The 27,632-nt window shown below is 48.7% G+C and overlaps 3 protein-coding genes and 2 non-coding genes across 5 annotated transcripts in view; 4 read left to right on the top strand and 1 right to left on the bottom strand.

The window, feature by feature from the left end:
- AP3B2 (adaptor related protein complex 3 subunit beta 2) overlaps positions 1-27,632 on the top strand; it is a 126,141-nt gene that overhangs the window by 87,006 nt on the left and 11,503 nt on the right. The window lies entirely within an intron of this gene.
- RPS17 (ribosomal protein S17) lies at positions 10,564-18,072 on the top strand. Its single transcript, XM_056865901.1, has 5 exons — positions 10,564-10,641; positions 14,122-14,273; positions 15,078-15,183; positions 16,831-16,896; positions 17,946-18,072. Exons 1-5 carry the CDS (start codon positions 10,639-10,641, stop codon positions 18,024-18,026), a joined length of 408 nt encoding a protein of 135 aa, XP_056721879.1. The 5' UTR covers positions 10,564-10,638; the 3' UTR covers positions 18,027-18,072.
- On the top strand, positions 14,360-14,492 carry LOC130492345 (small nucleolar RNA SNORA71). The gene has a single exon (XR_008933876.1). It is a non-coding gene; the product is annotated as a small nucleolar RNA SNORA71 (small nucleolar RNA).
- Positions 16,205-16,342, top strand: LOC130492346 (small nucleolar RNA SNORA71). Its single transcript, XR_008933877.1, has one exon. It is a non-coding gene; the product is annotated as a small nucleolar RNA SNORA71 (small nucleolar RNA).
- Positions 26,782-27,632, bottom strand: part of RBPMS2 (RNA binding protein, mRNA processing factor 2) — a 32,762-nt gene continuing 31,911 nt past the window's right edge. Inside the window, exon 7 of the mRNA XM_056865900.1 lies at positions 26,782-26,850. Coding sequence (XP_056721878.1) covers positions 26,788-26,850 — 63 coding nt within the window. The 3' untranslated portion in view covers positions 26,782-26,787. The remainder of the gene's footprint in view (positions 26,851-27,632) is intronic.

Here is a 27,632-nt window from a genome sequence, read left to right as displayed (position 1 = left end):
TGTGGGGTTTTGTGAAGCAGTGTGTGAAGTCTACCTCATTGTAGTACAGGCAGGCAAGACTGCACTCTCTCCTACAGATGCGTGGAGTAAGCTGTGATGTCGTTCTTGGCACATAATAAAACACGTTGCAGCAGATCCGGAAGGGTTCTTCTTTTCAGCGGCGGGCTCGAGAACGTTTGAAACGTGCGCGGGACGGAGTTTGATAGAATCAAATGCATCCTTTGATGGAAGCAAACACGTCCATCTGCTCCCAAATTTAGAACCAGATTAGGCTTTTGCTCTGGTTTCCACTTTGCGTAAGGAAAGGGATTTTTATCTATTCATTAAAACATATCTCGCCTTTCGTCCTGATTCAAGGCGGCTTACAATAATAGTTAAAAACACCCCCAGCTTAAAACCAAAAATAGCAGATCCCAAATTTAGAACCAGATGAGGCTTTTGCTCTGGTTTCCACTTTGCATAATGAAAGGGATTTTTATTTATTAAAACATATCTCGCCTTTCCTCCTGATTAAAGGCGGCTTACAATAATAGTTAAAAACATCCCCAGCTAAAACCAAAAATAGCAAATCCCAAATCGCTCCCCTCTCCCCCCTTTAAATGATACCCGCCATTCAACCTCCCTCAAAAGCCCTAGCAAACAGGCAGGACTTGCAGCGTCTCCTTAAGATCTCCAAGGAAGGGGCCTCCTGTCACCTCCCCAGGGAAGCCCGTTCCACAGATCCGGAACCACGATGGAGGGCCCCCTGGCTCTGGTCGATGCCGGGTGGGCCACCCTAAGCCGTGGAGTTGCCAACAGGCAGCTGCCTGATGGCCAACATTGGCCCACAATGACATGTGGAAGGAGACGGTCCTTCAAGTATGCATGTCCCTGGTCGTGAAGAGCTTTAAAGGTCATAACCAGCACGCTGAATTGGACTTGAAAATAGAGTGGCAGCTAGTGCATCTATTTTAAAACAGGCAACGTCCATTCCCAGCAGCTATCCCCTGACAAGAGTTGGGATGCCACATTCTCTTCTAGTCAGAATCATAGTTGGAAGGGACCACCAGGGTCATCTAGTCCAACCCCCTGCACAATTCAGGAAACTCACAACTACCTCTCCCGCACACCCCCAGGGACCCCTACTCCATACCCAGAAGATGGCCAAGGTGCCCTCCCATGACCTGCCCAAGGTCATAGTCAGCATTGCTGACAAATGGCCTTCTAGCCTCTGCTTAAAAACCTCCAGGGAAGGAGAGCTCACTACCTCCCGAGGAAGCCTGTTCCACTGAGGAACCGCTCTAACCATTAGAAAATTCTTCCTAATGTCTAGACAGAAACTGTCTTAGTTTAATTTCAACCCGTTGGTTCCGGTCCGACCTTCTGGGGCAACAGAAAACCACTGAGCACCCTCCTCCATATGACAGCCCTTCAAGTACTTGAAGATGGTTATCATCTCCCCTCTCAGTCTTCTCTTCAGGCTAAACATAGTCGTAGGTATTCTCTCTTTCTCCTGCCCGTTTCTCAAGTGAGTTCTCAATTATTTGTAATGCTTCCATTGGGGACACTGGGATTTGCAATACTGCAAATAGCAAGTGATGAAATCTCTCAAAGGTACCCAGGGTGGTGTGCGTAGCCCTCTGCTCCTCATTCTCTTTTCACTGACCCTGAGAAGTAGATTAGGCTGAGAGGGTGACCAACCAGCCCAGGGCTTCCTGGTTGAGTGGAGACTCGAATTTGGGTCTTCCAGGTCCTCACACTTGAACCATTTATGCTGCGCCGGGGGACAAAAGCGTTCAGACTCCTAAGACATCCGTCTGCCTTTTAAGAACTAGCTGTTTCTTTTAATCTTTTAAGGCAGATTTTCAAGTTTTGTGGGAAGGGGATAAAAAAAAATACTCCCATGAAGTCGGTAGCCACAAGGACGTAAGTAGTTTCAATTAGGCAGCCGTGCGGTTAGAAGAGCTAGATTCAAGTCCAGCAGCACCTTATAGACGCCAACAAGATTTTCAGCCAAAGCTCCCTTCGTCAGATACAAAGGGCAAAAGGGGAACACAGCCGCCATATGTGAAGATTCTGCCGAAGAAGAAAATGACACCCAGCTGGGTGGGGCTTCAGCACATTCTGCAAACATACTTGTGCAGAAGACAGGTAAGCCTACCCAGGTATTTGGCCATCAGAAGCCTCCAGGTGTGTGTGTGTGTGTGTGTGCTGTGACAGTTGGTCACCATATTCCAGCCAAAATGCATTATTCTGCAGAAAGCCAACTGAAAAGTGCTACAAGGGGGGGCTCTGGCCAGCTTTCGTTGCGTTGGCACAACTTTCCGAAATGTCACTCAGGGATATCTTTCCACCGTTTAAACAAGCACGGTTTGTTACTGTGTATTCCTTGCTAATATAATTCGGCTGGCGGTTTTAGTTTGGTGTAAAGCAGGGGTGGGGAACGTCAGGCCCTGGGGCTGTTCACGGCCCGCGAAATCATTTGGTCCGGCCCTTGGTGGGTCCTGGCAGATCTCTAGCTCAGAAGGATCTAAGACTGGTGATCCACCCCCTCCCAAGGACAGGAATAGCCTCCGTTCAAGGCAGATGTGAGTTTGTGTTGCTGAGAAAAGGAACCTTTTCCCCCCTTGCAGAAGAGTTGTTAGCTGTGGAGCTGCTAGGACCACCCTAAGAGGTAGAGAAAGTCGGCATATAAAGAAGCCAACTCTTTTTTTACCCTGCACCCCCTTCAGGGGCATGCGTTGCTTCCTATTGGATGGCAAACTTCTCCGCGGCACCTTTCTGGGGTAGATCAAGTTTCCTTCTGGAGGACGTGTGAATAATGAATGAAGTACTATGAGGCCGGGCCCCAGGGAGCTCCCGTGGGGGCGTAAGTGAATTTTGCAGCATCTTTATGGGAGGGACCCTGCAGAGGAGAAACCGCAGATGCACGACTTGGTATGAAAAAGCGCTGCATGTTCCGTAAACCTAAAGGAGACACTTCGTGTTGGACAGTCACACATTTTGAAAGTACTGCTATTCTGTACCAAGCGTGCCCTTCTGCCTTCTTTTCCCCCCCTCTGCTTTGTGCTTGCTGTGGAAATGGATAAGGTTTTGTGGGCTTTTCGCTGCCGTAGCTGGATTGCTAGCCTATGCAGTCACTATGGCAAGAAATTATTTATATAAAAAACACCAAAAATAAATCCATACCATATATAACCATTTGTATGATATATTGTATGATACCATATATAACCATTTGTATGATATATTGTTGCTTCACATAGACATAGTCATATAAATGAGTTCCATATACATTTTTGCAGCAAGAAATAAATAAATACTTGTTACTTCACAAGTCCATATAAACTGTTCTTTCCTTCGTAACTATAATGCAACCAAAATCAAGACAGGTAGCTGGATTGCTAGCACATCACGCCGGTTTTCAGCTAGCAGTGCGATTGGAAGCCTTCATGATCGCTGGACAGGTGGCAGTTAGGACCCAGTGAAGAAGCCTGCTGCGTTCCCACCTGGGTCCGTTTCAGCCCTTTTCATCTGTCTGACATTTGCTGTCTTGGGGGGGTTCCGGGGCTTTGCACAAGGCATGTACAGAGCATACCAGCCTCTCTTTCCTGCAGCCAGCAGGTATCTGCAAGAGAAATGGGACAAAACCAATTATCAGAAACACCGCAGAAAGGTACGAGAGGATCATCCGAGGGGTAACTTTAGGATGCCTTGCTACATTCAGTTCGGGCCTCAGCTGTACCCACCCCCTCCCCAGGCAAGCAAGAGGTGGCCGAGCATGGAGAGACGCGGACTTCACGGTCAAATCGGCGGCAGCCCCTGACCGACAGACATAACTGCCTTATGCCTTAGAGCCAACACCCCCGTTAAAGAAATAGTATTTGTCTGCAAATACAAGAAGGGTTCATTCTTTTCGGCGATTTTACAAGGCAGATTTAAGAAGCTTCCAATAACAGAATTAAGAGTCTCCTCTAGGAAGGGAATGCCCAGATGGCAAAACAGATAGCCAAATTTTGTGCAATAGCATATAAAATTCGACCCCTAATGTTGGGCAACTGCAATTAGATTAAATCATAAGTTGGTCACTTTTAGTGTATTATAAATTATTTGGACATTTTAATTAGGAATGTTTTTGGGTTGAACTGAAATTTTTTACCTTTTGTATAAATGACATGTGTTTTTACTGCCTTATGCTGTATTAATAAATCTGAATTCATCAACATTCATGCAGTTAATAGATCGTCTGTGGTTTTGAGGGGGTGGGAGAAAGAATCTAGCCCTTATTTGATGCATTTATGTGTCACAGAGTTATTAGCAAGCCTACGTTTCTCAAACCGAATTGGCTCTTCTAAATCTGCAGGGTTCTGCATTTAACACTCTTTTGAAAGCTTGGTTAAGGGAGAGGGGGCTTTCTAGTAAATCAGAGGTACTTCAATTCATTAGCAGATTAAAGGATGCATGACCTAATTAATCCAGGAATCGGGCAGCCAGCAAATGTGTGTTGCTGTAAAACTACAACATTGCTTCGTGTTGCTGGACTCATCAAACTTCCGTTGCTTTTTGTACTTCGTAGCTGCCCCATGGTGGCAGAGACCAGCCTTAATACTCTTCCTTATTTCCTGTATTTCTCTCTCTCCCTTTCCTCTGGTCCTTTTTCTTCCCGACAGCAGGCGGAGGGCTTTGGAGGGGGGGGGGGAACGGATGGCCTTTACAGGGTTTTGCCCAGTCTCCAGCTAATCTGGCTGCTGCTGCTAAGATTGCCAGTTCCCGGTTCTGGAATAACCTGGAGATTTGAGAGGGGAGCCTGGGAAACTGAGGTTTAGGGAGGGGAGGGAAACTGGATTTGTTTCCCCACTCCTACACACGAAGCCAGCTGGGTGACCTTGGGCAAGTCACACTCTCTCAGCCCCACCTACCTCACAGAGTGTCTGTTGTGGGGAGGGAAGGTGATTGTAAGCCAGTTTGATTCTCCCTTAAGTGGTAGAGAAAGTCGGCATATAAAAATCAACTCTTATTTTGTTCATCTGCGCTCACCTTTCTCTCCACCTGTGTACTGGTCTCTCTCCTGCTTGCAGGTACAGATGGCTCTCCCTGTTGTAAATACCACAGCTCTCCCAACACCTCTGCATCTGCAGGCGAACCTGAAGAAAATGCAGGTAGAGTATATTACACGGGGTTGGATGCTTGCAGGGACCATTGTGATGCAGAAGATGTTGTTTCCTAGGGATTGCCATCAGATAACATCCTCCAGAATCTCCGGCTATTACAACTGATCTCCAGGAGACCCAGATCCGTCCCCCTGGAGAAAACGGCTGCTCTGGAAGGTGGACTGGACGCGCGGAGCGGCTGGCTGTAGGTCTTGCTTGGTTGAAGGGCAAAGGGGAAGAGAGAGGGGAGGTTTCCCTGACAATAGATCTCTAAACATCAAAGGGGACAGGCTACTAGAGATGACCTCCTGTGTCCTATCTATCTGACTCTCTGGTCAGTCCCCCCTCCAAATGTGCAGGCAAGTGACACCGTCTCTAAGGGCACATTTTCCAACACTTATGGCATTATGCTCCCTCCCCAAACCCCGCCCTCCTCAGGCTCCACCACCAACATCTCCAGGTATTTCCCAACCCGGAGCTGGCAACCCTATCTAGAACCGATGCATTTCTCCTGGCCTGCTGGTAGTCCATGGTAATTATCATTTTGGACTACAGTCAAGCCAAGTTTGGGAAAGTTCACCACAAAGTGGGCAGGGGAGAGGACAAGGAGGGGAAAACCTTATGGATGCTCCAAAAACCTTTCTGCAGAAGCAACCTGGGTTCTGAGGGACATCCTGGCTTCTATTCTAGTTGGACCAGAACCAACGGATTGAAATTAAATCAAGAGTTTCCATCTAGACATTAGGAAGAATTTTCTAACAGCTAGAGCGGTTCCTCAGTGGAACGGGCTTCCTCGGGAGGTGGTGAACTCTCCTTCCCTGGAGGTTTTTAAAAAGAGGTTAGATGGCCATCTGTCAGCAATGCTGATCCTATGACCTTAGGCAGATGATGAGAGGGAGGGCATCTTGGCCATCTTCTGGGCATGGAGTAGGGGTCACTGGGGGTGGGGTGGGGGAGGTAGTTTTGAATTTCCTGCATTGTGCAGGGAGTTGGACTAGATGACCCTAGTGGTCCCTTCCAACTCCATTCTATTCATGCCTTTACTGCTTTACCAAGGCTGCACCCCAGAGCTGAATTACATTTATGGGATTGCCTTTATAAGCCCAGCTGGTTGGGAGGTAAAGTTCAATCCTTCCTTTACAGCTCCCACCTAATGCTGTTGTGTTTCAGCTAGAGAAAGACCGCCAGGCTGTTCGGGACCGGGATAATCTCCTTCACTATGCCAGGCTGGTGGGCATCGAGCAGTCCCGGGGCCGAGTGGACAACTGGAACTTCTATTGTAGGCACAGGTCTGTCAAGAAGGGGGATGAAATGGTTGGGGACTTAGAGATGGGCAAGGTGAACCCCCGTCAGCTGGCATTGAGGGGTTTCATCCTTTTGGGTAGGGAAATGGGCAAACGCAGCTGTGAATTCAGCTCATGCAGATTCCAGAGTTGATTCGTGGGGGCTCCAAAGAAGGATTTAGGGGTGCAGAGTGAGAAGTGTGGAACTAGCAGCAGATGTTATGAGGAAGAACCACCACCCTATGACCACTGTGGGTGTCCCCCCCCCCCAACACAGCTTGAACCGGGAGAAGCGTCAGCGAGACCACGAGCAAATCTATTGGGAGAATCAACAGCTGATGAAGCGTCTGGCAGAGAAGAAATCGGAGCTGGCTCAGGGGCATTGGCAGCAGGAATGGCACAGGGAGGAGATACTCCGAAGCAGCCTGGCCCGGTATCCCCGTGGCACAAGGAGCTGCCAGGTAAAAAGTCCGGAACTGGGAATGGCGGCGGTGAAGAGCGATCACAGCCACGGTCACCTCTGTAGAGGGGGGCATGGCTGCTACTCCCTGCTCAGGACTGCTACTAGACTTAACCAAATGCAGTCCTAAATAAAAACCATCTTCAGGTGTTTCCTAAAGTGAGGGGCCAGGCGCACCTACCTGGGGTGGCTGTTCCATAATCCTGGAACTGATCTCTATCGGCTGGAGATCAGTTGTAATAGCAGATCTCCAGTTAGTACCTGGAGGTTGGCAACCCTATGGATTATGTCTGCTCTCCCGAGCTCCTTGAAAGAAGGGAGAGTTTAGGATACAATTAAATGGTGTGAGCCAGTGTGGTGCAGTGGTTAGAGTGTTGGGCTAGGATCCAGGAGAGCCAGGTTCAAATCCCCATTCTGCTATTTAAGCTAGCTGGGTGACTTTAGTCTCAGACTAGCCTATATCACAGGGTTGTTGTGAGGATAAAATAGATGAGAGAAGGCCAGCGTAAGCTGCTTTGGGTCTCCATTGAGGAGAAAGGTGGGGTATCAAAGAAGTAAATACATAGCCGGTTCCCCTCCAGTAGGGAAACATTTGTTTTTTCTGGTAATCGGCCAAATCTTCAATCTCGTTGTAAAGACCAGCTGGAGTTTTTTTGTTTACTCTCCTTGCTCTGACCACAAGTTTTGCTCTTCCCAGGCAGGAACGGAGAATCGGAGGCAGAGAATTGGGGGCAGCGGTAGTCCTGCTTCAGTATGTGAGGGGAGCGCCAGCAGTTCTCCCCACAGGACCCGTTTCCCGTGCAGCGGCTCAAGGACTGGTCTGGTGGGCGAGAGATTCTGGGGAAGCAGAAGGAATCCTGACCCAGAAGATCAGGTCACCACCGCTGCCTTTTCACCATGCTTCTTGGGCGAACGGGACGTGACCCAACCATCTGGGACCCTGGCCCAGTGGACAAGCAAAGGGACTTTGGTCTCCGCCAAGGATTTCTCTACCAAAGAAGCTGATGGTTCCTCAGCCAGGGCAGATTTGCCTGGAGGGTCTTCCCTTGAAAAGCCCATAGTAGAAGCAGCAAAGGCTCCCGCCAGACCTCCCACTTCCTCACGCTTAAGGGAGAAACTCCGATTCTCCGAGAAGAACCCAACGCCCGCTTTGAAGACGTTGGAACTGTCAGCCAAACGCACGGGACTTTGCTATAGAAGGACCGAGAAGGACTCAAAATCTGATGGGTAATCGCTCTCTCTCCACTACCTGAATCCATTTCCCGGGAAATCTCTGCAGGGTCAATTTTGAAGCTCGCTCAAAGCTCTTTTTTAAAATGTGACCTTTGAAATGACTATTCACGGTCCCAATGCAAAAGGAGAAATTCCACCACCCCCACTTGCCTGCTCCTTTGTTCCTTCCATTAGCCAACCGCTGTTTGCCTAGCTAACGCGTGGCTGTCATTTTGCATGGTTCCTTCAGGGGATTCTTGGGTGTGGGGGGCGGAGCAAACACAAAAGGTCACGTTACAGGGGCTCTTAAGTAATGCAAAGCAGGTATGCGCCGGCTTCGCAGTCACTTCCTGAAGGACAGTTCACTGTGAAAAACTCAAAAAAATATGTGGGGCAATTCAGCCTGGAACGCACTGCTAATTACCAAGCATAAATGGCCTCTGGCATCCCCAGAAGATAACTGTTTTTGCAAGGTCCTGCCTTTCCTCTCTGTAGTATGAAAAAGGTGATCGACGTGTTTCAAGTGAGTTTCTAGCCCTAATGCTACCAAGGTAGTTTAGAAGTGTATGCCAGCCTAGGGTAAGGTTTCAGAGTGTGCGGGTGGGACCTCTATCAGGGTTTCTATTGGCAAGGGACGGGCTTTGGTGCCTTGTGTGTCCTTTTCCTCTTCCTTGTATTAAGCAAAAGCAGTATAACTACACAAATGTCTTTGATTTGCATTGTTATACTAAAGAAATAAGTGTAATAAAAGTTCAATAAAAACATGTTTGGGTCATGCAGTGTTTGTCTTAACTGTTTGCCAAAGTGTTCCATATTCTCAAATGGATGGTGTGAATTTCAGAATCATAGTAGGATTTAGTGAAAGATAAGACTGATATTTTCTATAAATATGCACTCGTGACATGCAAATCAGATTTCTCTGGCTGGACGTCTCAGAAGAAGAATAGGAGCCATCTCTGGGTGAGAGTTATTGGTAACTTGGGTTTTTTTGATAATCCCTAAGATCAGTGAGACAAAAAGCTGAAGCCTGATTTGCTTTTTTAAACTATTACTCACTGTAATGTGATTAAGCAATGCTAGGAACTATAATAATTCTAGCAGTTATCTTTTACAGTTGTAGGGTTAACTTTTCATGCCAATATATTTTTTTTCTGTCAATAAAAAGAATCTTTTCTTTTGTCAATAAAAGATGAAAGTGTATGCATGTGGTTCTTGTGGGTTATCCGGGCTGTGTAACCGTGGTCATGGTATTTTCTTTCCTGACGTTTCGCCAGCAGCTGAGAGACACTGTCCTTCGGTGTTACTCCTCTGAAGATGCCTGCCACAGCTGCTGGCGAAACGTCAGGAAAGAAAATACCAAGACCACGGTTACACAGCCCGGATAACCCACAAGAACCAATGAACTCTGACCGTGAAAGCCTTCGACAATATTTTGTATGCATGTGTTTTGTCTGGTTTGCTGGTGTTAGGATGGGCTCCAGGTACTAGCTGGAGATCTCCTGCTATTACAACTGATCTCCAGCTGATAGAAAATCCACCTGGAGAAAATAGCTTCTTTGACAATTGGACTCTATGGCCTTGAAGTCCCTCCCCAAGCTCCGCCCCCCCCAAACCTCCTGCCTATAGCTAAGAGGGACCTGGCAGCCCTAACTCAGACTGGCAGCAGCTCTCCAGGATCTCAGGCGGGGGTCTTTCACATCACCTACTTTCCTGGTCCCTTTAACTCACTGGTTCCCAACCAGGGGTCCATGGACCCCAGGGGTCCGCGAGAACTAAATTAAGGTCCGCGAAACAAAGTTATAAACCCATAATAAATTAATATTTTCAATTAAAAGTTCTCTATTATAAAATATATATATTCAAATATAATTCTAAGTTTAATGTTTAACTAATAGTTATGATTAAAGTTTATTTTCAAATTCCCGGAATTTTTATTTTGAACCTTGGGGTCCCTGCACCAAACAAAAAAGTCCTAGTTGTCCCTGGTCAAAAAAAGGTTGGGAACCACTGCTTAACTGGAGATGCCAGGGATTGAACCTGGGACCTTCTGCATGCCAAGCAGATGCTCTTCCACTGAGCCACAGCCCCTCTCCCTGTTTTGGTTCTGAAACCATAAAAGCAGATCATATCGTGCCAGTTTGCTTGCAGACCAAACTGGATTCCCCTGGGCCTTGGTATCTGGGCCTTGGCATCTGGATCCATTCTTGGATCCTGCCCTGGTCCGATGTGGTTTGATGGGCATCAGTCAGATTCTAGCCCCGCCTCTTTGCAAGCCTTCCGTGGCTTCCGGCGTCTTTCCGCCACTCTTGCCCCGCACATGGAGACTTCTAATAGGAACCGGAACTGCAGCGCTTGCTTTTTTCCCATCTACCTCTTCGGTTAGAAGGCGGAGTCCGCCTCCCGGCGGCGCTTCCCCTCCTGAAACCGCCAGTGTCGTCTTCGCCGCGAGGGGGCGCTGTGAGCAGGGCGCCTTCGCGCCCCCCTTCTAGCCGTCCTAACGTTATAGTTCTCTTCCCGGCGTCCTTTGCGCTCTCTTCGCCCGGCCGCCGCCGACATGGTGAGTTGCGGGAGCGGCGGGATCCGGGGCCATCCGTGCTTGTGGGGCGGTTGCCAAGGAAACGGCGGGCGGACCCGGTAGCGGCGGGGGCTGGCGTCGTTGGGCCCGGCGGGGGCGTAGCGGATAATTGTCGTTTCTGCCTCCGCAGGGCCGTCTCCGCCCGGGGGGGGGGCTGGTAGTCGACTACTCCAAGGCAGGCTTGTAGGCCGCGTTGCAGGCCCCAAGCAGTGCTGGAGGATGGAGCGGGAGAGGCTGGCAGGCCCCTCCGTTACTAGGGCCCCTTTCTTGGTCCCAGAAGCATTTGGGGAGGGGTACGTGTTGGGCTGCCGCTTCTAAAGCGGTGGCCAGACAGGCGGATATTCAGCAGGTGAAGCTTTCCACTGGAGGGCCTCGTGGCTCGGCGGTGGAGCTTCCGCTTTGCATTCATCGTAGTGCCAGAGCTCGGGGTCGCCTGCTGAATGCCGGGTGGGCGAGCGATTCAAAACAGATAAAAGGAAGTATTTCTTCACACAACGCATAGTTGAATGGTGGGACTCCCTGCCCCAGGATGTGGTGACGGCTGCCAACTTGGAAGGCTTGAAGAGGGGAGTGGACATGTTCACGGAGGAGAGGGATATTCGTGGCTACTAGTCAAAACGAATACTAGTCATGATGCATACCCGTTTTCTCTAGTATCAGAGGAGCATGCCTATTATTTTGGGTGTTGTGGGACACAGGCAGGATGGTGCTGCTGGACTTGATGGGCCTGGGTCTGATCCAGCAGGGCTTTTATGTTCTTATGAATAGACATGTTCATGGAGGAGAGGGCTATCTATGGCTACTAGTCAAAATTATAATAGTCTCTCTGGGACCAGAGGATCAGGCATATGAGGTGCTGTGGATCACAGGCAGGATGGTGCTGCTGCAGCCGTCTTGTTTGTGGGCCTCCTAGAGGCCCCTGGTTGGGCCACTGGGTGAACAGACTGCTGGACTTGATGGGCCTGGGTCTGATCCAGCAGGGCCTTTCTCATGTTCTTAGACTGGAGTAACACCTTAAGATTGTAGGTACCACTGATCTGTGCAGAGAAAAGCCCCTGTCCACATGTTACAGCGAGTGTACTGCGTTTGTTTGTTAGAAAGAGCCAACCTGTGATCACTTTACAATGAAAGTGGGGACCAATACTGGGATAAATTTGGGTTTCAGTCACACATTCAGCTATACGTGCATTGAATCTCACATGGGAATTACTGCATGCATGTGTAAAGAAAAATGTTATCCTGTACTCAGTTTGGACATATATTTGCTGTAACTTGTACACAAGGCTAATGTAGAAAAAGTGCTCAGTCACATGATTTTTTGGGAAAGGGGCTGTGGATCAGTTCTCACCTGTTCCAAATTCCAACTGGGTCAGGCTTCCCTTTCTGCTCTAACTCAGGGGGAAATGTTTAAAGTCCCACAAGCACTCTGTGTATTCTCTCTTCTCTCCATTTAAATGTGTCTGATGGCATGCAAACTGCCATGTGCCGAATCACCAGTGGAAAGGCAAGAGACTAGATGGGATTGTTTTATCATGCATTCAAAAGGAGTAAATCGAGCGATAAGTCCATGTGACACACAGGAATAAAATAGCCACTAGCAGTGTACCCTTCAGTTAACAATCGGAGTGCAGGCAGGCACTCTTAAGGGAATTAATAAATAATTGAGGGGGTAATACTGCTTTTGCCTCTCTTGGGGGGCTGGGTGAGCAGCACTAGCCAGGGAAACGTCTGAATGGAGTTTTGCATTTACTTTTGACATGAGTTGACAGCACTGTGTTAAAAAAAGGGGTGGCTTTAAAGCAGGGGGCTGCTACCTGTTATCATTAAAGAACTTACTGTCAAAACTCAGTGTGAGAGATCAGCAAAGAGCCAATATAAGAAAAAACCATTTGGGGTGCTGAAAATACACAGCTTAACTTCGCTAGTAGTAATTGACCTGTTGGTTAATAATCCGTAGTGTTTCTGCAGCCCAAACACTGGTGGTTGTGTGTCTTTTGATAGAAGGGGGTACATACAGGGTCTCACAGCAAGCAATATAAACAGGAACACATGAAGCTGCCTTATACCGAATCAGACCCTTGGTCCATCAAAGTCAATATTGTCTACTCAGACCAGCAGCAACTCTCCAGGGTCTCAGGCAGGGGTCACCTACCTGCCTAGTCCCTTTAAATGGAGATGCCAGGGATTGAACCTGGGAGCTTCTGCATGCCAAGCAGAGGCTCTACCACTGAGCCACGGCCCCTCCCCAGGAGCACTCTCTCTGTTTGTTTTAATGCACTGGCAGAAATCTGCACGGGGTTCACACTTTGATTAATGGCACCTCTTCCCCTCTGTCATTTCCCTTTCTGTAAAGTATCTGTAACAAGACCCTTTACCCCAGAAAAACCTTTGCCTGCCATTCATATACTGGTTATTCCGTTATGCCTCTTATGGCTCTAATATAGCTTAATGTAATTTCATTTTCTTTTGAAAAAAAGAGCTATATTAGGTTCTGGATGTAGCCCTTTATGTGGGGAGCCAGCATGGTGTAGTGGTTAAAGCGTCGGACTAGGATCTGGGAAACCCAGGTTCGAATCCCCTCTCTGCCGTGGAACTTGTTGGGTGACCTTGTGCCAGTCACACACTCTCAGCCTCAACCCTAGCAAGTGTTTGGGTGGGAGACGTCCAAGGAATACCAGAGGCGTGACGCAGAGGCAGGCAATGGCAAACCACCTCTGTACCTCTCTTGCCTTGAAAACCCTACAGGGTTCGCCTTAAATCAGCTGTGACTTGACAACAAACAAAATATGTCTCCTTAAAAACATTGTATAGGGCTGTTTTCCGTTTCCTTGAGCCCCTTTTGGACTCCCTGAGGTTGAACGTGTGTAGTGCTCATCTTACTTTCAATATGTTAGTGGGACCTTGTCTGAATGCCAGGCTGGTGCAGACAGTAGGCCGGTTGAGGGAACTTTCTGCCCTGGTTTGCTTTCCATCTCCCTATGTATTTTAGCCTATCCTTCCTCCAAGGAACTTAGGATGGTGTAGGTGATTCCTCCTCCCATCACAACCACAACCCTGTGAGGTTGGTTAGGCAGAGAGAGAATTACTGGCCCAAGGTTATCCCATTGAGCGTCACAGTTGTGGGAGTCGGGTTCGATTCCCCACTCCACATGAGCGGCGGAGGCTAATCTGGTGAACAGGATTTGTTTCCCCACTCCTACACATGAAACCAGTTGGGTGACCTTGGGCTAGTCACACTCTCAGCCTCACCTACCTCACAGGGTGTCTGTTATGGGAAAGGTGATTGTAAGCCAGTTTGATTCTCGACGTATAAAAAACAACTCTTCTTCTTCTTCGGGACTCTCATTCTGCCCAGGCGAGAACAAACTATAAAGATTTAGAAACCACTTGCCCATTCACAAATAGCAACAGTAACGCCATTTCGCACGGCTGACTTGTTCCTCCTGTCTTCGGGTTTCCTAGGGACGCGTGCGAACGAAGACCGTGAAAAAGGCCGCCCGGGTCATAATTGAAAAGTACTACACCCGCCTTGGGAATGACTTCCATACCAACAAGCGCGTCTGTGAGGAGATCGCCATCATCCCTAGCAAAAAGCTCCGCAACAAGATTGCTGGGTAGGTCTTCAGTTCTTTCAGCTCGCTGGCACAAGCGAGTGGATTTATTTGGCCGCATTCTAAGGGCGTTTCCTTTACTCTGCGGCTCCTGCATTCGAAAGTGGTTTTGGTCTTGTCTGTGGCCTGATCATTGATAGTGCAGGAAGAAAATTCTTGAAAGCATTTCCCGTGTTTGGAGGGTCCACTTTCATCCCTACCAAACCCTGCGCTTTTCAGACACTGCTTCTTAAAGGGTATTCTTGAACTAACTGGAATGATAGAACAGCAGTGGCCACAGCACATCGCGTGCAAGTTTGACCCTCAGGCTGTAATTCCTTTCCTTTTATCCCTTAGAAGCTCTTTGATCAATTGATCTTGAGCAGCATATATCTAGTGTTGGAGGGATATAACAGGCTGTAATTCCAAGCCTGGGGTTGAGCACTGTTTGGTCAGTTTGGGATTGAGCATTCAGCAGTCCCCAACCCCCCCAAAGGACAGTCAGCCAGCGTGGTGTAATGTTTTGGAACGATGGACTCTAATCTGGAGAACTGGGTTTGATTCCCCACTCCTCTACATGAGCGGCGGAGGCTAATCTGGTGAACCGGGTTGGTTTCCCCACTACTCCACATGAAGCCAGCTGGGTGACCTTGGGCTCGTCACAGCTTTCTTAGAGCTCTCTCAGCCCCACCCACCTCACAGGGTGTCAGTTGTGGGGAGGGGAAGGTAAGGTGATTGTAAACCAGTTTGATTCTCCCTTAAGTGGTAGAGAAAGTCGGCATATAAAAACCAACTCCTCTTCTTCTTCATTACTCAATTACTTTGCAGGTATGTCACCCATCTGATGAAGCGCATTCAGAGAGGACCAGTCAGGGGCATCTCTATCAAACTCCAGGAGGAGGAAAGAGAGAGAAGGGACAACTATGTCCCAGAGGTAAGTTTTGCAATCACAGGCGGGTTTCTCTTGGTGTGGGAGGGGGGAGCCTCCACTCCAAAGCGGCTAGAAACATAGAGCCTCTCTTTTACGTGCATGCTTTGAAAAGCCACACGTATTATTTTGAAACCAGGCCAGCTTTTTGCCCGCTATAGTCTGCATGCTAGCCACCTCCTCTCCAAAACATAGTTGTCAAAGAGGGCACTGCCCATTACTGTTGGCTCGCCTGTTATTTTGTGCAAAGAAACTCTCTTCGGCCTGGATTCTTAAACCCTTCCAGTGAATGCACCTAGGTCAGCATGAAGCTAAGACTGGCCATGGCTCAGTGGCGGAGCATCTGCTTGGCATGCAGAAGGTTCCAGGTTCAATCCCTGGCATCTCCAGTTCAGGGGACCAGGTGATGTGAAAGACCTCAGCCTGAGACCCTGGAGAGCCGCTGCCGGTCTGAGTAGACAATAGTGACTTTGATGGACCAGGGGTCTGATTCAGTAGAAGGCAGCTTCATGTGTTCATGTTGAAGTTTAGATCTCCGCACAAGTCTTTGCTTGCACGTGGACCTGCTGGGTGACTTTGGGCCAGTCGCTAACTTCTTAACCACAATTATCATTTTGTAAAGTGGGCTGGGCTCTGACCTGGGTGGCTAGGCTAACCTGATCTTGTCAGATCTAGTAAGCTAGGCAGGGTTGGCCCTGGTTAGTATTTGGATGGGAGACTGCCAAGGATGTCCTGGATTGCTACACAGAGGCAGTGAAAAACCCTACAGGGGTGAAGAGGGCAAAGGGGCGCGCAGGGCAGATTTGATTCTGAAAGTTGGCAGCAGCCGTTGCTGTCTGGATTAGTCCTTGAGAAATTGAACCCAGAACCGGGAATCAGATAGAACTGGGTTCAACAGACCATCATTAGAGTGTGTTCAGGGTTGAACTAGGGGAGCTCAGAAGCTTTGCATGCTGCTTCCGGGAGTGCAAAAGAAAGAACTGCACTTTTCACTCTTGTGCATGAAGGGCTGGCGGTTCCTCTTCCAACCTGCATTCGAAAGTGATTGTGGCCTTTTCCGCTTGTGGCCCGGTCATTGATAGTGCAGGGAGAGAATTCTTGAAAGCATTTCCCGTGTTTGGGGGGGCACGTTCCCATCCCTTTCAAACCCTGAGCTTTTCAGACACTCCCATCTTTCGAGCCCGATGTAATAACGTTTGCGGTAGTCTCCGCTATAGAGATATCTCCAGGAAGCCCTCAATATTGTTACTGATATCCGCACACCATGGCAGCTGTGTTCCTAACTGGATGTGCCATAATAACTTTGATACCCAGCTTGTCTGTAAATACATCACCCTTGTTCTGAACTTTTTTGTGCTTCGGTTGTATTTAGGCAACATGTCATTCCTAGCTGCCTGTGGCTAGGTTCTAGGCTAGGACTCCTGTCAAAATTTACAGTCATGCCTGCATGCTATTTTGGGGGGATGCTTTCTTCTGATTTTCCTCCCATTGTCGCTTCCACATGGCTGCCGTGGGGCCAGAATTTGTAACGGCCTGGCCTAAAGTGTGTGCCACCCCACAAGTTGTGTGAAGGGCAGCTCCGTATCAGGAATGTGTACTTTGCGTGCAGAGTCTGAGGCCAATCCAACTAATCGTTACCTCGTTCCTCATCAGGTCTCTGCCCTGGATCAGGAGATCATTGAAGTAGATCCCGACACCAAGGAAATGTTGAAGCTACTGGTGAGTGGGGCGCAAACTATCAAGATAACAAAACACTAGGCTATAAAGTCTTATGAGCTCTATTCACAACAGATGAAAATAAATGTGACAAGAAAGCAAATTACATATAATATACAGATAATAAGTGCAATAGTGCAAAAACCCAACCACCAACAGAGGTGAAAGCAAACCCGAGAGTTCAACAGGTAAGTCCGTGTTTGTGTTGTCAAGGGATAGATAGTCTTCTGTCAAGGGGCAAGAAGGTCAGGTACATATAGTCTCCAAAAGACCCCTGGCAAGAGGTAGATCAAGAAGACGGGCTCTCCGGATAAAAGCTGTGCTCCGTTTACGGTTTTCTCTTCATCAGTTGCTTGATCTCAAAATAACCTAACCTAAATAGCAACAAAAGGAGTGTCGGACGTATAACCTTGGAGGCTGCTGTTCAGCATACCACCGTGGGGCTAAGCTGTGTCCCTGGGTAGCTTCGCCATACCGCTCTAGAAATCTTGAGCAGGGGTCCCGAACGTTTTTGAGCCGATGGGCACCTTTGGAATTCTGAGGCAGGGTGGTTGGCACTTCTGCAAAATGGCTGCCAAGAGAGGCAGAGTCACGCACATGGAAGAAACTCCAAGTACAGGGGAGAAAATAATTTTTATTAAGAATATCCCAGGAAAGAGGAGTGAGGGGGAGAAGAAAACCAATACACTGTGATGGCTGCTGCCAAAATAATATTATTTTAAATCTGCACAGCCAATCAGAAGCCCTGCTGGGAAACAGCCCTACTTGGCCCCACCCATTTTCAAAAAATACTTGGTGGGCAGCAGGAAGGGTGCCTGTGGGCAAACTGTTGGGGACGCCTGATGTAGAGCATGAGCATTTAAAGGAGCTGGGCCTCTGCTGCTGAACCTCAGAGATTGCTTCAGGTTGCTTCGTTCCAATGGCTTTTATATCCTTTTCTGTGTACCTTGGTGGGCCGCTGGGGGTGGGGGTGGGGAATCTTCCCATCTGTCACACTGCAGTGTGCTTTCTCCGCGTCGCGCTGACAGCTCTCTCTGCTGTTTCGCTTCCAGGACTTTGGCAGCCTGTCCAACTTGCAGGTCACGCAGCCCACCGTAGGGATGAACTTCAAAACCCCGAGAGGTGCCATCTGAAGTCGTCGCCGTACTGTCACTTTTACAATAAATATGTAGAAACAAAGCTTTTTTGGGCTCCCTTGTGTTTAACCTGACTGTTTTGAGTGCCTTTGGATCATCTAGGTTTGGAGTGTAGACTTTGGGGAGGGGAGGGGGGACTCAGACTTGAACGTTGACCCGTGTGATGATCTGGTTTGGGGTGTCAGGGGGACAGAGTGGCCGCTAAGCAAACTCCCGTGTCACCGTTTTGTGCTTTTGCTTAATGATTGTTACGATAACCCTATAAGGTAGGCCGTGTCGCCAGCACACCACAGGTGAGGCCTGAGGCCAACAAGGGGCTAGCCCAAGGGCAACCGGCTCAGCCATATTGCGTAGGAGGTTGCTCCAGAGACCCAGAACTATTGAGCCCAAGGGCACCCGGCTCAGCCATATTGCGTAGGAGGTTGCTCCAGAGACCCAGAACTACTGTCTCTTTACACTTACAGGATATTGAGCAGAGGTGGGTTTTAAGAGCTCGCTCAGGGCTGAAATACTTGAGGCGAGAGTTCTGTGGTCAGCATGGTTAAGAGCGGTGGTTTTGACTGGTGGCATCTGATCTGGTGAACTGGATTTGTTTCCCCGCTCCTACACATGAAGCCAGCTGGGTGACCTTGGGCTAGTCGCAGCTCCCTCAGCCCCATCTGCTTCACAGGGTGTCTGTTGTGGGGAGGGGAAGGGAAGGGGATTGTAAGCTGGTTTCATTCTCCCTTAAGCGGTAGAGAAAGTTGGCATATAAAAACCAACTCTTCTAAGTAGCAGCCATGTGGGGCCTTGGGTCTGATCGGGGCAGGTGGGGGGGAACCTTTAGCTCCCCCCCCCTCTTTTTCTGAATAGCGAATCCATGCACTGTTTCAGATAGGGAAAGTGGCTATGGGAGTTAAACGGACTTCTTTTCTTCCTGTGCCAGTCTGAATTTGGGGATTTATGGGCCCCCTGTGCAGAACTCCTAGCATTGCCTGTAGTTTGGTCCTTTCCTTGTCCCTTAACTGTATCAACGGGGCTGACCACTAGGGTGCATAGGGGAGCTCTGCAAGGGGCTGCCTTCCATGCGCCTGACTTTGCAGAGAAAAGCAGAAAGGCGTGTCCCTCTTGCTTCTCACTCTCCTGGTTGATCGGCGATAACGCCATGTGCGAAACCCCGGCATAGGGGTATGCGCTGGGTCCCATCCCAGGAAGGAAGGCCTGATCCCTGGCGCTTCTGGGCTTGTAAGAAAACTGAAATGGTTCTTTCACGGCAGTGTAGGAACAAATCGCTGGCGGCTGTGCGAGGCGTGTAGCTAACACGCTTTATTGCGAGAATAAGGAAATACCCGGAGAGGGAGAGGGGTTGAATGTTTCAGTGGCTGGTCAGTTGTGAAATTTCCCGAGTCGGTGTTCCCTTATCCCTAGTATGCTCCTTAAATATATTGGCAACCGGGAAAGAGGGAAGGAGCGCGGCCTGGTTGTGGTTCTTCGTTACCCCAAATGGGAACTGTGTGCTACCCTGAGCTTGAAGGAAGGGTGGGATTTTAAAAGAAGTTTTAACAAAAAAAACCCATGGGTGAAAACTGCTCAAAAGCAGGGTAGCTTTATGCTTGGGGAGGTGTCTCTTCTCCCCTTTTGCCACCCTGCAGGGCACTCAAAATGGCTGTCTTGCTTTACTTCCCGGCAGTCCCTCCTGAAATGGAATGGGTACTGCGAAAAGCTCGTTTTGCTGCCACGACCCCATGTGGGCCTGCTTGATTCTGGAGTGGGGTTTAATTCCGGGGCTGCTGGAGATGCTGTTGGATGCACGGTTTGTGGGTTGAATGCCAGTATGAGTGACAGAAGGAAGGTGTGTGGCCTGAGCCAGTGAGCACTTCTGGATCGATAAGGGTGCATGTGGCAAACACCTCCCCCCCCCGGGGTATCATTTTGAGGGGTGCATAGGCTTGGGTCCAAACTGAATTTCGCCCCTGAATGTCAAACGTAGGACACTGCAGGTTATTCACGGAGGGTGGGACTTAATATGTACACTGTTCTGTCTGTACCGCAGAGATCTTTTAACACTTTCTGTACTCTTCTTAGTATTCCTTGCCTTTAGATAGTTTGTGGTTCACAACGTTCTCTAATTCTGTAATCCTGGTCCAATTACATTGTTCAGTGGTTGTTCTTTGCTTTATGATCACACTGTTTTATATCCAGCAGCCTGCCTTGAGTCTCAGCGGGAAAGGCAACGTGTAAATAAAGTAAGTAAATAAATAAATTCTAGAAGAATGTGATCTCAGGGCACGGGCAATAATTGTGTTTTTTTTTTACCCCAGCATATTTTTAATGTAAAAACAAGTGAGCCAAAACTCAGTCTGTCTGCATTGCTGGATGCTTGCAGTATTCTGCTTCCATCCCCTCCCCAATAAATTTATGCCTCTCATAGGCTGTGACAATAGAAAGCATGAAGGGAGAGAAAGAGGGTGATTGTTGTAAGTTGGCAGAGAAGAATTGCTGAGGGGCTTGGAGGGGGCTGAAATATCACTTGCTGGAGACCCACGTTCAGATATTCAGTTGTTGGGCTTTCAGGAAACACTACCCAAAGTAGAAATTATATATATATTTATCCATCAAAGAAGAGTGCTGTTTAAAAAATGAGACAAACTGCTTTTACAGAATGCTCGCTCATTTTATATACTTAATTTATATCTCTGCTTTTTTTTTTTGCTAGGTTTACAGCAGGGCGTTCTACGGCTTGAAGTAAGGATTTTTCTGGTTCTGGGCAGATGCAGCGACCCACAACTTTGCACCGTCCTACAGGTGGGAAGCAGGACATTGCTGTCAGAATATATGGGGACTGTGGCTCAGTGGCAGAGCATCTGCTTGGCATGCAGAAGGGTCCCAGGTTCAATCCCCAGCACCTGCAGTTAAAGGGACCAGGCAAGTAGGGGATGGGAAAGACCTCAGCCTGAGACCCTGGAGACCCGCTGCCAGTCTGAGTAGACAATACTGAGTTTGATGGACCATGGGTCTGATTCAGTATAAGGCAGCTTCATGTGTTCAAGACCATGTATCTTGTGGAGTTTCTGTTCTCGAGAACCTCTTAATCATCTATTTCCTCTTTACTGCTTTGCTGGGCTTGGCTTTGGTTAGGGGTGTGCACCGGCAGTTCAGTCCTGTGCTGGATTCTATATGAGTTCTCCCCCCCCCCCCCAGATGGCACCAGAGAGACATCCCAAATGCCTTCTGCTAAGCCAGAGCTGAGCTCACGGGTGCTTCAGAAAAGGAGGGAAAAGGCGCAGTCTCTGCCTCTGCCTCAAGCTCTTGCTTTACCTTTGACAAGAGCCGAAAGCATGTTTGCCTGGGGAGCCTGGCCCAAGACCTCTTAAGTTCAAGGAGGTCTTATCGTTTAGTAATGAAGCTGTCCCATGGCGCAGAGTAGTAAGCTTCAGTACTGCAGTCAAAAGCTCTGCTGACGACCTGAGTTCAGTCCCGACGGAAGTCAGTTTCAGGTAGCTGGCTCAAGGTTGACTCAGCCTTCCTTCCTTCCCAGGTTGGTAAAATGAGTCCCCAGCTTGCTGGGGGTAAAGGGAAGATGACTGGGGAAGGCACTGGCAAACCACCCCGTAAACAAAGTCTGCCTAGTAAACATCATGATGTGACGTCACTCCATGGGCCAGTAATGACCCGGTGTTTGCACAGGGGACTACCTTTATCTTTCAAATCCCTCCCTGGTTCACTGTAGTTGAATTAAGGGACCATTCCAGGAGTCTGCAGAGATTCCAGCTGTAAGGGGGCAGAAGGCATTGAAGCCAGAGAGCACCTTTGCCCAGGCCTGAGCAATGGAAGAATCATGGATTGCTCGTGGGGGTGTCGTGTCCATCTAGGTAAGCCCGTGGGGTTAGAAGTGAATGCTGCTATTACGCTCAATCCCATCCCCACCATGCATCCAAACGTTAAGAAAAGCATCACTTTTCTGCCAAGCTAGATGTGTGTGACCATACCAGCGTATCTGGATGTGCGTATCGAGGGACCATGCTGCCGCCACTGCTGTGACCTACTTTATGAGGGGATGTGTGCACATGCGCAAGGACCCTCTGTAAGCGCGCATGGCTGTGAATTATTCAGGACCTGCCCCTGTTAATGCAGGATTTAAACAATCTCCTCTATAATTCAGAAGGCAGGGTACTCTCTGCCCCCACCCCCATCCTGAATCCAGTTCTTCCCCAAGGACCCATTCATGCTTAGGTGAGCAAAGCAGAAATAATGTGGCTGGTTTGGCAGACAAGGAGGGAGGGGCTGGAATCAAAGTGGGGGAGGGGGGAGCCTCCCCAGAGCTGAGAAGGCCTGGAGCCCAGGCGACAGAGGGTGTTTTGGGGAAAGCTTAGCAAGGCAATTAGTCAGTGGAAGTGAACTGTGTGTTCGCTGCCAGTTCGTGACGGCCACTGTCGTGGAGGTGGAAAATACCGTCACGTCACAGTTGACTTATGGCAACCCCATAGGGTTCTCAAGGCAAGAGAGGTTTGGAGATGGTTTGCCATTGCCTGCCTCTGTGTAGCAACCCTGGCCTTCCTTGGTGGTCTCCCACTACACCCTGCTGACTCCCCAGTGAGGGAGTAACGCCCTCCGTATAGGAGGAAGAGGCATTTCTTCGTGCACTGGAGGCTGCTGCTTCGGTGAGCCATTGCTCGTTTCACGATGACTGGCTAATTGTTATCATTTATTCATTAAAACAGCCCTTGTCTTTGGGAGTCCATGTGTGCGCGCGTAAGAAGCCTGTCTAATGGACCAGATGCCCCAATTAAGTCCCATCAGGCAAATGGCTGGCCACCGTGTGAACAGACTGCTGGGCTTGATGGGCCTTGGTCTGATCCAGCGTGGCTTTTCTTATGTTCTTGTGAAACTTTGCACTGGCAAAGCTGGTTGAAGAGAGGCTGGGCGGGAGAGCGCTAGTCTCTGTAGGAATGCGCCAAAGACGCACTATAAAGGATGGCTGGGGCGGGGCAGGAACGTCAGGGGATGGAAGAGTTGTGTTGGTCTGTGACAGTTTTTAATAGAGATTGAGACAGTGGATGAAGCAAGGGGCAGATGGCTAAAACTCCTACTTGACTTTACCCAAGGAGGGAAAAGAATAAAATTGGGGATGGGGAGGTGAAACTTAGGCACTCGGGGCTAGAACATGCAGTGGTTGGTTTCAGATTTTCAGCATGTTGAGTGGGACACCTGAAAGCGTGACAGAGAGATGGTCCCAGTGGTTACTGAAGGACAGGTGGACACAGCGCAAACCTTCGGGGCAGGGCAACAGGGGTCTTACCTGGAGCCCAGCTGGCTGATCCTTGATGATGCTCGGCTTCACTGCGACCCACATAAGTGTTTAGGGGAGGGGGAGTCTGCCTGCCAACACCTCTCTGGACAGCACTGAGAATGATTTCAATGGACCCAAGTGACATCAGAGACCCCGCTGCAAAATACCTTTTTTAATGTTACTTTAAAATGTTTTTAATGTTAATTAGTGATGCAATGCCTCACTATTGTTAATTTTGAACACTGACTGTTATTATTGCCAAGTGATCCTGTACCGTCTTGCCGAAGCTGAGATTTCCTCCAGAGGACCTGATCTCTGTCGTCTGGAGATTGCTTGTCATTCCTGGAGAAGTCCGGGCCTTACTTGGAGGATGGTAACCCTTGTCTCCAGCGAGCCTTTTCTGACCTCCTGCTAAGAGGGGCCACTGGGTGTAGCACCCACTCAGTGGGTCTATTCATCTCACCTAGGGCTGGGGTAGCCCTGACCTCAGTGGTCCAGGCTGGCCTGATCTCATCAGACCTTGGAAGCTAAGCAGGATCCCTGCTTCAATGGGATCCTGCCAGCTTTTTAAAAAATTCAATCTCACCCAATTCCCTTGAAGAGGTCCTTCGTTCCACCCAACCTTCATCCATGTAGGTTCCATTTGTGGGATAACCTTCCTCCCAGAAAAGATAGATGGATGCAACCCTTTGCCTGGATCCAACCCTTAAGGCTAATTTATATGGCAGGATCTTATATTTTTGATATCATATTTTTGTTGGCCCCCCAACAACCCAGGGTTCTGTTTTTGAAAAAAAGAAAGAAGAGTCACAATACACCAGAGTACATTTCATATATTATCCAGTTTCACATTCATAGGATTATAGCAACTTATTCTCAAGGATCTGAATACAAGCGAGACAGCCATGGTCCAATATAATAATACTTAAAGCACTTCCAATACCAAGCAATAAAATGTCAACAAAAATTGCACAAATCTCTTGTTACTAAGCCTGACTGAATCCGTTACGGAAAGGTTTTTTTCATTTTCTCCTCTTCAAGCTTTTTTTTCTTCCAAACTAAACATTTAACTTATCTTACAGATTACAGTTTCTCTTTAATAATTAATTGCACAAAAAACCACACAAAATCTTTTATGAGGCATAAATATTTCCTTATTACACAAGGTACAAAAATACTCGTACATCTTTTTGTTCGGTATTCCCGTAAGGATGGCGGATTTATTTGGCAGGACTGAAACCTCTCCAATCAGAGGGATGTGGGGGAAAAAAGTTAAATATTTTACAGCTGTTCTATATATAGAAGTCTGACAGAGAAAAACAACAACACACGCACACAAAACTACCCTGACTTGAACTGGGGAAGGAGAAAAAAAATGGACACAAAATCCAGCCCATTTGAATGTCAAAGAAACAAACTCTCTTTCCCCCAAATTCTAGCGGAAGCAGAACATGGAAAGAGGGCAGAAACCAGGACAGTGTCAAGACGCCAAATCTTCACGGAAGCAAGATGAAAAAAAACTTCACTGTTGGATAGCGAGGCTGAGACCTGTTGCTATGGCTATACGAATGCTAGAACAAAAACAAGCTCTGCACACACCATACGCTTACACACCCACCGAGTTAAAGTGTTGTAAAAATTCATGCCAGAAAAGAGGGGAAAAAACACAACCCAACGACATGCAAAACCGATTGTCTCTTCGCTTCCTCCAACGGAACTGCATAAACACGATTTGGGATCGGAACGGCCTGGATATTGCACTGTATACAGCTAGGCCATGCTGCACGCCAGCAGCCCAGCTGGGAAACGACAAACCTGGCTATCGCCAAGATCGGGTCTCTCCGACTCGGCCTCGGCGTAGCAAAGAAGGAAGGGAGGGGGAATACACACACGCCCCTCAGCAGTGGGAGTTTGCTGGGACTTAAGCGGAGTGAGCGGGGGCAGGCAGAACACTGACCATGCAAATCCACAGCGGGGTAGGGGGCTGTTGCTATTCACAGTCTCGGACGGGGGAAAGCCCGCCGCTTCATTTGTGAGAAGCGGTTTTTTTTTTACTGCGGTTAGGCACCTTGTCTGGTGACCACAGGAAAAGGGGGGGTTGAGGGAGGGGAACGAGGATTTCCAGCGATCCACAAACTGCTTCATCCCTGGCACTTCACGGAGAGACGCAGGGAGGGGGAGGACGCGGGCCGAGAGTCGGCTCTTGAAAGCAAAAGAGAGAGGAAAAGCGTTACCGTTACCAAACATTAGGAAGAATTTTCTTCCAACACAGTGATTCCTCAGTAGAGCAGGCTTCCTCGGGAGGTGGTGAGCTCTCCTTCCCTAGAGGCTTTTAAGCAGAGGCTAGATGGCCCATCTGTCAGCAGTGCTGATTCTATGACCTTAAGCAGGTCATGAGAGGGAGGGCACCTTGGCCATCTTCTGGGCATGGAGTAGGGGTCACTAGGGGGGTGGGGAGGGAGGTAGTTGTGAATTTCCTGCATTGTGCAGGGGGTTGGACTAGATGACCCTGGTGGTCCCTTCCAACTCTATGATTCTTTTCCCGGTCCATTAAGGAACACAGAAAGGTCAGCTTCTCCTTTCCCCAAACAGAGCAAGTTGGTCCAGGATGATCCTGCTTTGAGAACGGGAGAGGAATACAAAGGCTGGACAGATGACGGGTGACTGAAAAGTCAGGCAATTCCTGTGGAGGAATCCTGTCAGGCGAGTCTCCTTCCAAGCTGCCTAGTTGGGGGAGGGATTGGCTACCAATTCCACAGTTTCAATAAAGCAAGGCCAGGCTGGACTCTTGCAATTGGCAAGGAGCAAGTAGAACAGGGTGGTTGCGTATACTCACACTCAAACCCAGGTCCTCTCCAGTCCAAGGTCAATACTAGGGGCGGGACCATGGCTCAGCGGTAGAGCATCTTCCTTGCATTCAGAAGGTCCCCGGTTCCATCCCTGGCATCTCCCAGTTAAAGGATCTCAGGTGACGTGATGGGAAAGACTTTCCCTGCCCAAGACCCCGGAGAGCTGCTGCCAGCCAGAGCAGACAATGGTCCAACTCAGCAGAAGGCCACTTCATGTGTGCTCACATGTACTGTTCCACATACATTAAAACAAAGGCAGCAGAACTCAGGTTTCCCTTGGCACACAACTAGTTGGGTAAGACCTTTGCTGGAAGACTTAACTCTAGCTCTTCTGCTAACCACCTGGTGGCAAGGGGAGGCGGTTCCCCTGTGTCAGCCAGGCATGTGGCTCACATCTGGGGGGAGAGATCAGGACATGTGCCTTGCAGTCCCCCAAGTCTGTGCCAGGAAAGCAAAGTCGGCTTCAACTTGCTCAGAGGAGCTGAACCAGCGAGGGGAGGAGGAGGAGCTCACAGATTGACCAGATTTAGCAGCTGTTCTTCCAGGAACGGCCGTAAAATGGCCCAAAGACTCTCAAGATCCAAAGTTTAAGCAAGAACACGCACCAGAGACTCGTCGCAAGGCAGATACTCACTAAAAACTAACAGAACTGACGAGATTTCCATCCTTGTTGGGCAGCTTCAGAAGGAGGATACCAGCGCATCTGGAAGAGAGAGAAACGACGTGACAGAAACCACGGCAAAAGGCAGGCGGGAACTTTGCTTAGGGTATCCCTTCCTAGCTGTCCAGGAGCAACAGAGGCTGCCAAAAAACCAAGCCTAACACAGTCCCATCTAGCATTTGCAACTTGCTCATGCCATTTTTTGCGCAAAAAACAAGCCAGGTGACCCAACTTCAGCATGATCCAAAAGCGCTACCCACAAACAAAAGGGAGCCGAATTCATAACTAGATTCAGGCTTCTGCAAAATATCCTAGCCATGGTAGCCGTCTCTCACGGGGCCCCTGCAATCGGTCCTTTCCACACAATCTACCGCGGATAGTAACACAAGGTGATTTGAAAGATGTAGGTGATTTGAAAGATCCCTGGAGAGCCGCCGCTAGTCTGAGGAGACAAATCCTGACTTCGGCAGACCGAATACCTGACACAGTCTGTAAGCTATTAATTCCCCTGCTCCGCCAAATCGCAGTCAGATGAAGGGAGATTTAAGAGTTTCTTCTGGGAAGGGAATGCCCAGATGGCAAACAGGTAGCCAAATTTTGTGCAATTGCATATAAAGTTCAACCCTTAACGTTGGGCGATTGCAATTTAGATCAATCATAATTTGGTCAATTTTAGTCTGCTATAAACTATTTGGAAATTTTAATTAGGAATGTTTTTTGTTTGAACTGAAAATTTTCCCCTCTTGTATAAATGATACATGTGTTTTTACTGGCGTATGCTGTATTAATAAATCTGACAGTCAGATTCACATGTTCATGATAGC

The sequence above is a fragment of the Euleptes europaea genome, chromosome 20 (assembly GCF_029931775.1).
Source record: "Euleptes europaea isolate rEulEur1 chromosome 20, rEulEur1.hap1, whole genome shotgun sequence".
NCBI lineage: Eukaryota > Metazoa > Chordata > Lepidosauria > Squamata > Sphaerodactylidae > Euleptes > Euleptes europaea.
Note: the sequence above shows the minus strand (reverse complement) of the source record. Positions and strands in the feature narration are given on the sequence as shown.

Bases quoted from the DNA above. Each gene is read 5' to 3' on its own strand.
- RPS17 (XM_056865901.1), top strand. The intron at 14,274-15,077 runs GTAGGTCTTCAG...ATTACTTTGCAG, and splicing joins CTCCGCAACAAGATTGCTGG to GTATGTCACCCATCTGATGA. The intron at 16,897-17,945 runs GTGAGTGGGGCG...TTTCGCTTCCAG, and splicing joins AGGAAATGTTGAAGCTACTG to GACTTTGGCAGCCTGTCCAA.